The sequence below is a fragment of the Anastrepha ludens genome, chromosome 3, assembly GCF_028408465.1.
Source record: "Anastrepha ludens isolate Willacy chromosome 3, idAnaLude1.1, whole genome shotgun sequence".
NCBI classification, from domain to species: Eukaryota; Metazoa; Arthropoda; class Insecta; order Diptera; family Tephritidae; genus Anastrepha; species Anastrepha ludens.
In genome coordinates this window covers 124,830,893-124,846,715 of record NC_071499.1, presented here as the reverse complement: position 1 = coordinate 124,846,715, position 15,823 = coordinate 124,830,893, and the positions used below count along the sequence as shown (strand labels likewise).

The window sequence follows — 15,823 nt, the reverse complement described above, 5'->3', positions numbered from 1 at the left end:
ATGCTTTGAGCCTCCAATCCAACCAAAGAAATTTTAACAACATGCGAGCAAAGCTGAAATAAATACATACTCGTATGGGCAAAAAATAGATCCAAAAAATGCTGCAAAAACCATGCAAACAAAGTAAAAAAAATAAAATAAAAACACAATTTTTTTATGACATTACAATAATTTATTATACTTTTTTTTCGTACGAATTGTAAATTTTTTTGGTCATATTAAAATACGTAAAATAATAATAAAACGTAAAATAATATGTATGTAACTAATACAACATAGATGTATGTGGGCACTTAATAGCGTATCGTACAAAAATTTTTGACAGCACTTAGCCTAAGTAACTACAAACTAACGGTTCGCTTAATAATTTTGTACAAAATAATAAGGCAATTTTGCCTTTTATCAATGCTTAACTTCCAACTACAATAACTTATTTGGAGGTGACCAGATGGCATAAAAGCTAAATTCGCAATATTTTTCATAAAGATCATTCAATTGTTATAAAAGCCTTATGCGGCAATTGCTGAGGTATGAGTATTTGTTTTATGACTTTATGACTGTTGATCAGTGTGTATACTATTTGCGGTATAGGTGATTTTTATAAAGTGTTGCAGTAGCAAGTATAAACTTATATTAGTTTTAGTTGTATGTTGATAAAAATATTTTTTTTTTATTAACTTGTTTTTTAAATATATTACATATTTTGTTTTTGTATTTTTTTTTAATATATTTTTTATAACTTTATTTTTCTTTTTTGATTTTTTATAAAAAATTATAAGTAAGGCTGTACACGAAAAAAAAACACAAGCAACTTTGGAAAATAATGCTAATTTTTGTTGACTTATCAGAAATACTGCAAAATACTGTAAAATTCAGAGAAGAGATGTCTTTATACAAATCGCAAAAATTAAGCAAAAAATATAAAAAAATGTTAAGTACTGCAACATTCAGAAAAGAAATGTCCTTATAAACATTCAAAAAAAAAAAGGTTATTAAAAATTATTATTTTATTTTATTTAATAATTAAAAAAATAATTTCATAACTAAAAATTATTATTATTTAAAAAATAATTAATGTTTATTCAATTTTTTTTAAATAAAAATAAAATTAACTTATAATTTTTAATAAAATATTTTTTGATTTATTTATAAATTTTTTTTAAATTACAAATTATCACTGTTCAAAAATTAAACAATAAAAAATTTAATAATTTTTAATAATTTTTTTTTTAATATTTTGTTTAATTTTTCGATTTTTATGGAAAAATTAGTATAGTAAAATTTTTTGAAAAATGCTCCACGCTTTTTATTAACTAAACAATTTGTTAGCGAAAAAATATTTGTGAAAAAATTAGTACAGTAGAATATTTTGACAAATGCCGATTATTGACCGAAAAATCTGTTAGCGAAAAAATCTTTGTGGAAAAATTAGTACAGTCGAATTTTTTGAAAAATGCAGAAATCTTATTAGTAACTGAAAAATTTGTTAGCGAAAAAATCCTTGTGAAAAAATAGCATAAAATTTTAGGTTTTCCCCAAAGGAATTTGTTTTTTATTTTCTTTTTTTAATAAAAAATACATTTTTTTTAATTCAATGTAGCTTGCGCTATTCGAATTTAGTTTTTTGCGCTTTTCGCAATTGCAGTAATTAAATTTAATGAGTATTTTACGAATTATAAATCCTACACAATTTTACAAAATAAAAGTCAAAACATAAAATTTATGCGCTCTAAGATATAGTAGAAATAAATACAAGTCAACTTATATATATGTACGAAATAATTTAACATTCAAAAAATTTTTGAAAATTACAAAAATATTGTAATTGAAAACATAAAAAATAATTGAAAATTTAAAAAATAATGGAAAATTTAAAAATAATTGAAGGTTCACAAAATCATTGAAAATTTAAAAAATAATTGAAAATGTAAAAAATAATTGAAAATTTACAATAGAAAATTTGAGAAATAATTGAAAACTTAAAAAGCAACTGAACATTTAAGAAATAATTGAAAATACAAAAAATAATTGAAAATTTACAAAATAATTGAAAATTCAAAAAATCATTGAAAATTTAAAAAATAATTAAAATTAAAAAGATGAAATACAAAACACAGAAAAATATCCGCAAATAAAATCAATCCAATATGCTTAAATTTATGAGATTAATAAGAGAAAATATTCTTAGTTTTAAAATAAAATTTTTTCGCATAAAGCTATTATTACACCAGCAATCAGAAATTGCTGCACGCACACATAAACAAAAATACATATACGTATTACATATAAATTGTGTTTGTTGTTGCTTTTTGCTGTAGTTGTAGTTAAGTACATCATTTGATTTGTTCATACATTTTGTTTACATGAGAATTAAAATACTAAAACACTAAAAAAACTTAAAACTAATTAAAACTAAAATTTTACAAAAATATTGTCAAAAATGAGTGACTATTGTGCACTACATTTGTTCGTGGTTTAGTAAAAATTTTACATAATAGATAATACTAAATCGGCAAAGTAATTTTCCTTTTGATTCACTTTCATTTGCGTTTGCAAATTAAATCGAAATTATAAAAAGAATCAAAAGGAAATTCCTAATTAATCTTAATAATCGTAAAAAACTAAAAAGAAATAGTTTTTAATTACTTGCTTACAACAGTTTGGTATTGGCACTTACTACAAAAACAAAAAAAAAAAATTAATAAATAAAAAAAAATTAAAGTTATTCAAGCAAAAATATAAAAAAAAAGTACTTAATACAAAATAAAAATTTGATGGCAAATACGAGTATTTAAATGCTAAAAAATCATTTTTTTAATTTTATGTACATATGTGTGTGTGAAAAAGCAAAACCACACAATGGCGTGCGATGTGCGTGTTTGCGTGAATTACAGTAATTAAACTTATAAGTGAAAATGGCTACAATCGAGTATATTTATTTATAAAAAAAAAAAAAATATTTGAAAAAAAGGAGTGAGTCCTTTGCTATCTTTGTATGCTGAGGTATTTGCGTTAAAAACAATAAATTCAAAATTCATACATTTCTATGTAAATATGGCGCTACTTTTTCAGGTGGTTTCGTTTAAATTTGGCTAGCATTGCTGCAACTAGCGGGCAATTTACGCAATTTAGGCAGTTTGTGCCAGCTTGCAGAACTGAGTAATCGCAGTTGCGAGCAAGCAACTATTGACCCGTTTTTAGTGGGCTGATCTGAAGCGATGCAAATGGGCCAGTAAACTGGAGTGTGAAGCAGCAGAGTTCAGCTGAGAGGAAGAAGCAGCTAATGGCTGAGCATACTTTTTCTCCACTTCACTTCACTCCACCCACTTACGCACGCTTATCCTAAACTCGTTTGTAATTGTATGCATTTCCTAGGACGAAATGAATTCATTGAAGTTTAGACTTAATCTCAAGCCTAAGCTATAAGCAGCTATAACTCCAGTAGCTATAGTATCTCTGTTTACTTCTGAAACTACTGCATTATTTGCACTTTCATATGCACAAAAACTTTCCTATCGCTCGTAATGCGATAATACTAATCGGCCTGCAGCAGTTCCATTAAACTCCCCCCCCCCTCTACCACTTATATTATCTCTCCTCCCTACAGAAAAGCATGCAGCTGATTAAATTACTGATTAACTGCTACCTTCTACCTGAGTCTTAAAATTGTTTGATATTTCCCTGCTTCACTGACAGGGTAAATCTAGCACTGTGCTCACAGCCTTAAACTGTATACATCTTCTAATATCTAAGAAAACTGGCGGCTGCGAAATTCTCAGCCAAACTAAAGTTATAGCCTAAGCAGATGGCGGCGTTAATCGGGAGTATCAGCTCAGTTAATTCTGATAAAAGTTGCAAAAACTAAAATTAGTGAACAGCTGATTTCTTTATTGGCTAGATTTTTTTAGCAAAAGACGGACCGAAGGCATCAAATACTACCCTTTTTTTAATTTGTTGAAAAAAATTTTAAATTGCAATTTCTGAAAACGGCACCGAAATAGCAATGAAAATAATTTCGAATGTATTAGTGCAAACTAGCATTGCTTCCTCCTTCCTTGCTAGCATCCTTCTTAATCTTCTCTTCTAAAGTTTCATTATTTTTCATTTACAATAGAAATTAATTGCGATTTTTCGGCAATGTTGCCAACGAAAATTCCCCTAATCCGGCTAAATTATAATATAAAAATTAAGTCTAATCTAATTCCTGAGATTTTCCGAATTAATTCGTTTGATTAATGCCACCATCTGTCTAAGCTATTAAATGCAAGTCTCGTGCATAGTAGTAAATAATATTTTATTGCATTGTCCAAACTATAAGTTTGAATTCAAAATCACCTCTAGCTGCTATCGTATACTTCATTTTCTAACAGGCGGGCTTTTTTCGTGTTTTTTTCTTTTTCCCGCGCATTTGCATGTACGCTTAAATTTTGTATGGAAAGTACGTCTAGTTTTATCTGCACTTATTGCCACATACTTTAAGCGCAGATTTTAAGCTCAGTTAACCTGCACTTATAGAAAACACACCCTGTTAACATTGCCTTAAATGGCAACTAATTACTTTGTATTTGGTCTGCAGGCGAATCTAGCTCTTCTTTGATAAGCGTCAAGCAGTCACGTAAATGATCCCTATGCTCTAGTTCAGTCGGATAATCTGTGCCCTGCCGACCTAATCTGCCTTCTCCTGCCTGCGGCACTGTTAGTGCAGTTACAGATAGATTTTGTAGTATTTGTGGTGGAGGAAATGTTGATATATCAATCATCTCTGATTGAAGCGGTAATTGATCAAGTAAATCCGCATCACTTTCACTTGTTGGTATTTCAAGTGCTAATTCCTGTTTAATATTGTCCCATTCCATAATATTATATTGGTCTTTTTCGTCTTTGTTGTCCCTATTTGTGCCACCGTCTGTATTCGTCTCGTTTGTCTCCGTTTTCGCTTTCCTTCTCGTCCTCTTAACTGTTTTCTGGCCTGCCACCTTCTTATCGCCACTTTTCTTGGATGCGGGTACTCTCTTAGGTTTATTATGAATTTCAATATGTTTGCCCAAATGATCATTGCGACTGAAACTCTTATCGCATATCGGGCAGACATGCAGCCTTGCGTTTGTATGTTTGTTGGTGACATGTCGCCTCAAATCTGACCTATGATAAAATTGTTTTGCACAATGATTACACTTAAAGGCTCCGATTGCCCCATGTCGCGAGACGTGAATTTCATAGGTTTCCAAAGTTTGGTAGCGTTTGCCGCATTTGGCGCAGCGGTATGGGTACTCACCAAAGTGGAAGCTCTTGATGTGTTGAGTTACGTAGCAAGGTTTGCTGAAATCCTTATTGCACTCCAGGCATTTAATGCGACCATTTGGCAGCGTGACAGTGGGTGGCTTAGTGGTACACGTTGGGGACGCAGGCTGACGTTTCGCGGTAGACCGTCCACGTCCTTTTTTGGCAGTGAAGGCAGCTTTCCGTGCTTTCCTAGTTTTGATGGTGTCAGTACTACATCCAGGAATGTTGTCACTGTCGAGTTCATCTGTGGTAGAAGCCAATTCATGTGTGATCGAATCGCATTCGATATCAGTAGGAGGCGTTTCGGCAATTGGTAATAATTCAGGTGAACTTTGTTGGCTCGATGATGGTAACGAATAGAATGTCTGTTCTAATAGTGGCGAATGCAGAATCTGCACTATTTTCCCTCCCTCGGCAGTAAGCACTTGCTGTGTCTGCGATCCATTAAAAGAATCCAATGTGCTTAGTGAAAAAATGCCGGAGCTGCTTTCGCTACTTCCACTATTGTCAGTCGTAGTAATTTCGCCGCTGAAATCCATCACCGGCGATCCATTACCAATAGTAGTGTGATATGTCATTATGGGTTCCAGCGGGACTAGCTCCGACGCCTGCTGCAGCTGCTGGTAGGATTGAGTGGTGGGCAGCGGCTGCTGCAGCTGCGGCAGCGGCAGCAGCTGCTGCGTGGTGAGTGAATTGATGGTGCCCAGCTGCGACTGGATGCTGGTACTGTTGGGAAGCATATTGAGAATGGACGGTAGTACCAGGCGCCCCTGGTATGGCTGCGCTGGTTGCTGGATGTCCTGAATGTGGTGGTGGGGGTGGCTGTGCAGCATAGGGATGTTGTCCATATTGACTGTAGTAGCTATGCTGGTGTTGATGGACTGCTGCGGCGGCAGCAGCTGCATACTGTTGTTGAGCAGCTGCGGCGTGTTGATACCCAAAGGTATGAGGTTGTATTGATCCGTTATACTGGCTGGCAAAGTGACTGCCGCTGGCGGCTGTATGGGAGAGAAAATGGTGTCCACCATTGCTTGTGGTTGCTGCTGCAGCTCCTGGCATTGCTGGTGGTGGGAGGTAGTAAGGAGGGATTGCGCTGGTATGTTGTGTTCCAGGCTGAGAATGGGCGTGCTGCTGTGAAAGGATCCCTCTCGCCCCAATTCCCCCACCAGCCGATGTTGAGAAAGCTCCAATCGTTCCACATGTACTAGACCCCCCTGCACTTGACTCTGGTATTGAATCTGCCCTTCCACTTGCGCTGGCACTGCTGCAGTCGCTACTGACGTCTCTGCCGACTGTTGCGGCGAGGCCATGTTCGTTTGAAAGTGCTGCTGCTCCCCCGACAACGTTGTGTTCAGGTCCGTGCTCGTGTCCTCCTTGGGTTCGTTCTTTATGATAGTTTTTCCTGGCAAGAAGTACAGCAGGTCCCCCATTAAGGGTGCCGGAAATGGTGGGTTTATTTTGGTTGAGGGACCTGCTAATCCGTTTGGGTGACCGTTCAAGACGGTTTGTGTGTTATTTGGTGAGGTTCCAGCCACATTCATGCGACTGGGTGCTTGCTGCGGGGATTGATTATTCGTAGGCGATGCTAAAAATTGCTGTTGCTGCTGTGTCTGGTAGCCGCTTGTGTTTATCCCATAAGAGATACCATTCATCTGCGCCTGCTGTGTTTGTTGCGTCGGCGATGGTGAAGCGGAATATTGCGACATGTGGCCCATACTCGCAGCTCCTTGTGGAAAGTCCAGCGGACTTCTGGACGTTTCGGGTGGCTGCACCGGCGCAGGTGGCTGCTGTTGTTGAGCGGCAGCGGCAGCGGCAGCGGCAGCTGCAGCAGCGGCGGCTTTGTTATTATTGCGTCGGCTGTGTGGCTTGGTAGTTGTGACTTGGCCACGTTGCGGATGATGATGCGCAGAAATAGGAAGCGTAGACGGATCTGGTTTTCCACTCGATTTTACCGCGTTCTTATGCAATGTAGTATTGTAGTGGCGCTTGAGATGACCCGAACTTGTGAACCACTTATTGCAAGCGGGGCAATAGTAGTTCTTCGGACGACGCGCCTCATTCGATTTCCAGGTGGCTGATTTTGCAGGTAATCTGCCGGAATTGGTTAATGTAGTTGTAGTCGTAGGAAACTCAGCTGGGCTTGAAGCTAATTGCTGCTGCTGCTGCTGTTGAACGGGAGGCGGAACTTGTTGGCACATATCAGCGTTCATAGTTGGAGCAAACGGCTCTGATTTTATCAAGCCATATTCCTGCTTAATCGGCATACCAGCATTGACATTCGAACCGCCACCGCCAGGTACTTGATACGGCGATTGCTTGGGCGAGTAGTAAGCCGTTTGATTGGCATGTGGTGGCTTGGTATTCGAATCCGATTGCTGCTGAACTGGCAGCGGTTGTGGTTGCGGCTGCTGTTGCTGCTGCATATAGGACCCTAAGCACTCCTGCACAACACCATTGGATATCTGTGTTTGTTCCCAGGCGGGCAAGGCGCGTTGTTGCATGCTGTGCATGGAGTTCAGCGGATCGCTGGCACCCACCGCATCATGCACTTGCTGCGATTGATGAAGTGTCGATGGCATAATGCCTGCTGCGGGCGGGTATATCAATTTTTGCGAGTCCAAGTCGAGCAATTCGCCCGCATTACCACCCTGGCTTTGCTGTCCAATAGACTGCTGCTGAGAGCTCGATGACAACTCCTCTTTGATGTATGGGGAACTCGAGTAACCGCTGCTGCCGTAAGGCGAGGCGCCGTGCACATTAGCAATGTGCTCTTGTAACTCATTATCGGTGGCACAAATGATACCACACTTCTTGCACTGTAGCTTGCAGCCACCGCCGGGCGAACCAGCAGCAGAGCTGCTGCTCAGCTGAAGATGGGCCGATGTTGATGTTGGACTGCTGGAGCTGACTATGCCTGGGCTTAAAGAACTTGTAGTCGTTGAAACTGTTGCGTTGCTTTGGGGTAAGGGCAGTGTTCCGCTACCGTTTGAAGCGATTTCGGTCGTGCCATTTCGAGTAGTGTCATTTTCATGACTCCCGCCAGGGTTGCATGATGTAGACGGATTGGAGTACGGATTATAGCGCACACCATTGACAATTGAGTTGGCTGCGCCGTTAAAGTCGCTACTATTGCTATTCTTCCCAGCGTACATGAATCCGTAATCAGCAGCAGAGCCAATTTGTTGTTGATGCTGCTGCTGCTGTTGCTGTTGGTGTTGCTGCTGCTGATAATATTGATCGAAGTTGTTTATATAACTATGATAAGGAGCGACAGCTTGGTGCTGCATTTCCGGTTGGATACCAGAAGTCCCATAAATGCCACCGCCATACATGGGAGGCAGTGGAACGCCAGTATTGGGCGTCATTGCGAGCGAGGAATACATTCCATAAGAATTATTAGTCAATTGATGTTGTTGTTGTTGCTGTTGTAGCTGTTCGCTGCTACCACTTTGGTGATTATTAGTAAGCGGTTGCGGTGTACCGGGCTGATTATCGCTCGAGTCGGCGGCGGCACTGATGGTATTGTTGCCGCTATTCGAACCCGGTGCGCCGCCATCACCAGCGCTACTTCCGTTCGAATGCGGCCCATTGGAACCAACCACCTCTACGTTGCCGCTACTCTCGGTACTGCTGCCACATCCACCACCGGCGTCTGCCGCATTCAAAGGCGACATCTCCCGTTTCACTTCAGCCATCAACTACATAAGAGGGACGTTTTTGTTTTTATATTTCTGTATGGTTATTGGTAAGGAGCTATAAAATATATATGTGCTTAATTTACAGATAGGTTGAACCTAACCTGATATGGACGCGACATAAGCAAAAGAATCGATTTTTTTTTTTTTATTTTAAAACGACCGTTTTGCTTATTGATGCTGGTCGTAAGCGAAAAAATTTGCGCGTCAAAAGAAGAGATGCGTCAATTTTCTTTGTTTGCTGCTACTTTTACACACTTCTTTCTTACGAATTTTACAATCGTTCGAATATTTCGTTCAGCCTCTCGTGTTGCGGAATCGTCGTCGTTGTCGGTTAATGTCTCACAATTGTGTCGCTGCTGCTTTCGACGAACTGTAAAATGAAACGAAAAAAAGAAATGTTGAGTCAAAAATGTGCAATGTTGAAAAAATTGAATGATGACTAAGTGCTTTTTCGCATAAAAATAAATAAAAATTAATGTCTGCGCAGATACCAAAAATCTAAAGGTATTTAAAAGCAAGTAAATGCATATTCGCAAACATAGTTGCGTCGGCGCAAAGGTACGACCCAAATTTGTTGGTATGATATGCACATATGTGTGCATTGTACATTTATATGGATGTGTAAAGGTATTAATTGAAAGCATAAGCCGGCAATGCAAGTATTTGCAGTGGCAATAACAACAAATATGGTGCACAAATATAGTTACGGTTGAATATTTGGATTTTTACTGTTTACTGTAAAATAAAAAAATTAAAAAACAAAAAAAAACTTAACTTTTTTTTTTAATTAAAAAATAAATAAAAAACGAAGCCAATTTTAGGGGTTAGAGTTAATTTGGCAGTCTTAGCAAGGTTGTGTCAATCCCCACTATTTTAATAACACATTTTCTTTAAAAAGAGATAAAGTGCCTTAGGCGAAATTTTTGTATCCCGCTATTTAAAAACTTCTAACACTAAAGGGGCTAATTCTAGCAAATTATCCAACTTCTCTACCCAAAGAGGTGTCTATAGCTTTTTAAATCCGCTTTTTTAATATGCCCCTTCTAGCCTTTCCCCATTGCTTACAAAGCTTAAACTTTGATTCTTCCTGAGCATGTAAAGCTGAAATTAGTGGTGCCTATGTGTATTTTTATGACAAAAGGCAAATGTTGTCATTAATTCTACTTCAATATCAGCTGTTTATGGCTACGGCGTGACTAATCGACAAATATTGTAATGTTGCGGCTATGGCGTTATGGTTATGGTTCTGGTGTTATGGCTAAGGCACCTTTAATTCCAGCTTTACTCAATCGCCCCGGCGATATATTCCATCGCCCACGTTTATCAATGTTTTGTTTTGCTTCTCTGTTTGTTTTGTCTTTTTTCTTTGCGTTGCCGCGTTTCCCTAAGTTTAATATTTGAATGGAAAATATGTTTTGTGTGGTATATTTGGAAGAATATTATTCAAAATGGGAGAAAAAATGAGGTGGCACCATTATTCTCTCACAGCTCTCAATTTACGTAAAATACATAATTTAGGAATATGAAACCTACAGCTCTCTATATTTTCTAAGTTAAGTGGAGCTTAGGCTAACCGGAAACACGTGTTGCCGGAATGGTAGGTTGGCTTAAGTTATGTAAAATTATAGGCCTCTTCGATTCGCTAAGCGTTCGCAAGTGGCGAATAAACGAAGCAACTCTTATAAATAAACTTTGTTGGCTTCGCCAGAAAAGAGCTGCCAAAAATTATATTTGTTTCTGAAAATAGTGAGTTAGGCCAATTTTATGAGGTACTGCGAATCTTGCTCGATAACTTTGTTAATGCTTTCACATGCAAAATGTTCCTTAAGTGAGCAGTGCCCAGATTTGACGAGTAGAGAAGTGGAAAATCGAAGGCGCCTTGTGTTTAAGTCTTGGCTAACAGAGCTACAAGATGAGTAGGGACTGCGTTGATTTTTTTATAACCAATTTTTACCGGTCTCTGTTGCAAGCAAACCGCTGTGATATTCCTTATCACGTCGTCAGCGCGGCTGATTCCTTTAAATTCGCTGAGATCGAATTCGGTCCTTACCTTTCGTAGTCGATTTTTGATAAATTTAAGTGCAAACTTAAATTAATTTCAATTCCAACAGTTTTCAAATATTCCTAGTCGTGCGCCCGCTCAGCTGTTATATGGTTTTAAGTCCGCAAAAATCTCGAAATACCTTTAAAACACTTAAACCACTTTTCAAGCACCTTTTCAGAATCTTAGTCAGTTTATTGTCTTTGATATTTTTTCCAAACTTTTAAGTTCAATGTCTTGTTTTGTTTCGCAAAACTAGTCAGATTATTGACTCTGATATTTTTTATCAAAACTTTAAAGTTTTAATGTCTGTAATATTTTCTTTTAAAAATTCTTCGTATACTAAATAAATTCTTTTTTTTTCAAAACTAGTCAGTTTATTGACTTTAATATTTTCTTTTTTTTTCAGAACTCTTCACTTTGATGTCTGAAATTCTTTTTTAGAACTCTTGACTTTGATATCTGTAATATTTTTTTTTTTTCAAAACTCTTCACTTTTAAACTTTAATATTTTTTTCAAAACTCTTCACTATGAAGTCTGTAATATTTTTTTTTTTTCAAAACTTTTCACTTTGAAGTCTTTAATATTTTGGGCAATAAATGAAGTGAATATGTTTTTCAAAACTCTTCACTTTGAAATCCGTAATATTTTCTTTACGATTTTTATTTCCGCTAGACTTATTCGTATATTTATTATTTACGATAACTTTAGCTTCCGTTAGATTGCTTACTCGCGACTACGCTGTGCTCACGTCGACCGCTTGTTAAGTGATGTCCAAGTGCTAGAACTTCCACCCTTATGTAGGGCCCTTTGCGTGGGTCGACGGTCAGCCAATTCTCTGCTTTTGCCGTGCAACGACTCCACCGCAATAACAAAGTAGCAGCAAACAACACAGATCAGCTGATTGGCTTGTGTACGCCAATACGTTTAGACGAAGCTGTTACCAAATCAGCTGCAGATTTACCGCAAAAACAAAAATATGTATGTAGATGCACACGATGTTTTCTAGTTTAGAGTTTGTTTTGTCGTTTCTATCACTCGTCCTGCTTGCACTGCTGCATGCACTTACATTTATGCGTGTGTGTGAGTAACTGCAAACGATCTAGGATAACCACCAACGATCTTCGGCAATACCGACGGCAGCAAGTAACTCGTTTCTGCACTCCTGGCCGGCTTCTTTTCTCTAATATGCCGTGTGTATAGGTGTGTATGCAGTTATGTCTCTCGCGTCAAGCAAAGTAAATGACATGCGTTCTTGCACTATATATGTGTGTATGTGTGACGCTCGTTAAAGTAAGCCCGAATAGTAAGTCGTTGGCGTGTTCGTGAGATTTTTCGCATGTTCGTTTAGCAGCAAGGATCTTTATTTGCCGTTGCCTAGTGCGCTTTTTGTGCTTCGTTAGCTGTGTTGATCTTGACTTGGCGGAAAAGAGAGCTATACGATATGCGAGAGCGAGTAGGATGTATAATACAATATCCTTCCATGCACCGATTAATTTCTTTTAACTAAGAAATGCTGCCTCTGCTTCGTTTACCATTATTTTGCAGTCGCCGTCACATATAATATAAACGTGCATTTAGAACATGCGCTTCTGCATATACATACATACATACATTTGTGTGTGCATACATGCATATAGACATATCTATATGTGTACCTACATATGGCCTCTGGTCACGATACAGCATGCTTGACTGCGCTTTGTATGTGTTAGTGCAGTCGGGTGGCGTCGTGTCACACATACTTGTTGTCGGTAAAAATCAAAAATTTTAGATATTAGCGTCAATCACCCGACACGCACACATATAAAGTTCTTGTCAAACAATGCTTGACCGTCACCAGAGGCCAATACATACATATAACAAATTTTCGCTGTTTTAGGCGAAAAAAAAAACTATCTTCTTCCTGTTCTACTTTCTGTACGTGTATATGTGTGCGTATGTGTTTTTTTTCTTGTTGCTCGCATTGTTGGCGCTTCCGTGCGCTATTGCTACTCTACTCTTCCCCTCCTTTTTTGCTTTGTTTTTGTTCTATTGCAGTATCGCATAATTATTTCTCTGGCTTTTAACTTTTGTTTTTGCATTTGCTGAAAGTATCTTTTCATCCTTTTCTACATACTTTAGCACATGTTGCTTGTATACTTAGCTCGTAAAACCTCGGCATGAGAGTCGGCGTGGCTGTTGCTATTGTTTTTGTTTTCTGAGGATTTTGTAGTTTTTTCCGCATGCCCGTTCCATTAATTACCTTTTGTGGCACGTACCCATTAAAAATTCCGACTTCTCGCGAAAAATATGCACCCACCAACAAACATGTACAGATGTATCGCCATGAGTACTCTTAAGCGTTTATTGCGTTTTTCGCCAAACGATCTTCCCACACTTTCATGGGTACTCACTTACATTCGTATTTATGTAGCGACTTTTGTATCATAAACCGTCTTTTTAATGCGAATTTTGCATGTGCTCAACTTAATTGCAATTGATTTGTTGTAAATAATCGCAAAAACTCATATATACATAAATATGTATGCATTTAATTTTAAGGTGATCGAGGTGATCTTCGAAATTTGCGAAACTTTGTTGAGCTGCGCTTTTAAGCGCATAAGTTATGCTCCAGCAAAGTGTATGCACATTATGTATGTGTTTTGATAATAATAAAAAATTTAACAGTTGTTTAACGATTCTGCAGACTCAGGGCATGACTTACAATAAGCTGGTATTTAATTATTGCGCAGCCTGATTCCGGCATTCGTTATCGCCCAAAACACCATTGCCAAAAATCTTTAAATGCATTTTTGCGATATATGCGATTCCCACTCCAAAAAATACTCAATAAATCTCAATTCATGGTTAATTTTTTTAACAGATTTTAGCGATGAATATAATGAAGTTTAGTTTTGGCAGATCATACAACTAAAACTAAGATCCTTGCTTATTTGAATATTAAATTTTGATCGAGCTCTTCTCAAATTTGTGATATTCGTCTTGATGTTTCCCACAAAGGGAGAGGCTTATGCCAACTCCAAAAGGCAGTTGGTTTTTTTTAAGCAAAAATATGTACGCTCAGAGGTTTTTTATTGCCTGCTGAGGGAAGATCGCTGGTGTATTTGACATGCTAAAGGTGGCGGCTGCCATAGCCGAATTGGTTGGATAGCTGTGCATAAAACATCAAATATTTCTTTTTTTTCTATTAGAGGTCGCCCCTCGACAGGCAATAGCAAACCTTCGAGTGTATTTCTGCCATGAAAAATTTCCTCGTAAAAAACCATTTGCCCTTTGAAGTCGGCTTAAAACTGTTGATCTCTCCACTTGTGGAAAAACATCAAGACGCACACCATAAATAGGAGGAGGAGCTCGGCCAAACACCGAAAAAGGTTATACCCTTTTCCCAATTATTTATTCAAAATTAATTTGCCACTTAAACAGCTATGAATTTGGCGGCGAGAAAAAGTTGGTGCTAAAAAAATAGCTCAACATGAAACCATAGTGAAATGATATTTAGAGGTGAACTGCCTAACAGACCGTTATTCGGCTCTGAGCAAATCTGATATGCCGACGTCACTCATTTTGTGTTTCACTAATCTAAAGCTAAATTTTGTGAAACACAAAACGAATGACGTAGAATCCAAAGTTCCTCCAAAAAAATTTGTTTTTCACCATACTTAACGAGCAAACCTGGTATTTATCATCCTTGACATAAAACAGATAATATTTATTTCGCCAATCCACCACTTTGCTTGCTAGCGAATTTCATTGTTCACCATGAGGAAAATGGCGAACAACAACAGTTTTGTGATGAGCAAGAAAATTTGTTTATAGCGATTTTGACCACAAGCAACTTGATTGTGCCAGTGCTTCTAAGTATAAATAGGGATATTTGCTGAAAAGCAATGGAATTACTCCTCATTATTATGCAACGTTAGATTGAAGCGAAATTTTTTGCTTCATACTACAATAATTCAAACAAATTCAGATTTAGTTATTTATAAAATTGAGTTTTCATTTATTAACTTTTTCAGCATACAAAATAAAATTTTTGCGCATAGTTTAAACGTATGCCCGTATCAGCTGACACGATGATATTAATGAGAGCCCCATGTAAATGAATTCTCACCACCGTTCCGATCCGTAGTATCGTATATCGTTTTTTCATCGTATTATCTGATACGGGCATACAGGCGTACGATTACGTTGATGAGTAAGATCACCATTAGTATCATTGATTTGAGATTTGCACTTCGACCTCATTGCCTTTTGTGTCCTCTACTCATCACAATACCTCATCCAGACCCAGTATCCTTATTACACTCAGGATACAACAAGGTTGCATTGAGCGTATGTGCCTTTCTTCTCGCTTCAATTGGCAGAGATGTCTCAAATTAGTATGAAAGAAATTAATGAATACGAGAATTTTATTAATTCAAAATTTTTTTTATTTGTTTATTTTTTTTTTGGCTTTTTGTTTTTTATATGAAACATACAAGTTTTTTGGTGGTTATAACATTAGCGTAATTTTAAATATTATTGAGTGCTTGACCGAGATCCCCCTCCTATTTGTGGTGTGCGGCTTAATGTTGCTCCAAAAATGGATTGACCTACAGCTTTAATACGATTCAGAACGGCAAATTATTATTTATGAAAAGCTTTTTCATGGCAGAAATAAACTTGGAGAAACTCGACCTCTATTAGAAAACAAGTTTCTATCATTTTATGTTTCATCCACGGAGATTCGCCCTTACGCACTTCCGAATGGTAGTCACGTACCAATACATTCGGTTACGTTGGCAATCGTATATGGGC

At 37.4% G+C, this 15,823-nt stretch overlaps 1 protein-coding gene across 7 annotated transcripts in view; it reads right to left on the bottom strand.

Moving 5' to 3' along the window:
- The window catches only part of LOC128859028 (neurogenic protein mastermind), a 66,105-nt gene that overhangs the window by 32,585 nt on the left and 17,697 nt on the right, over nt 1-15,823 (bottom strand). For 3 of the 7 annotated variants that reach the window (XM_054095693.1, XM_054095692.1, XM_054095695.1), the window contains exons 2-3: nt 9,083-9,351; nt 2,951-8,981 (exon numbers count right to left, since the gene is read on the bottom strand). In XM_054095693.1, the coding sequence (XP_053951668.1) occupies nt 4,551-8,981; nt 9,083-9,100 (4,449 nt within the window). In that variant the 5' untranslated portion in view covers nt 9,101-9,351 and the 3' untranslated portion in view covers nt 2,951-4,550. Of the gene's footprint in view, nt 1-1,522; nt 2,677-2,950; nt 9,015-9,082; nt 9,352-11,031; nt 11,384-15,823 lie in introns of those variants that run through there. The other 4 variants (XM_054095697.1, XM_054095694.1, XM_054095698.1 and 1 more) reach the window with 4 other exon arrangements.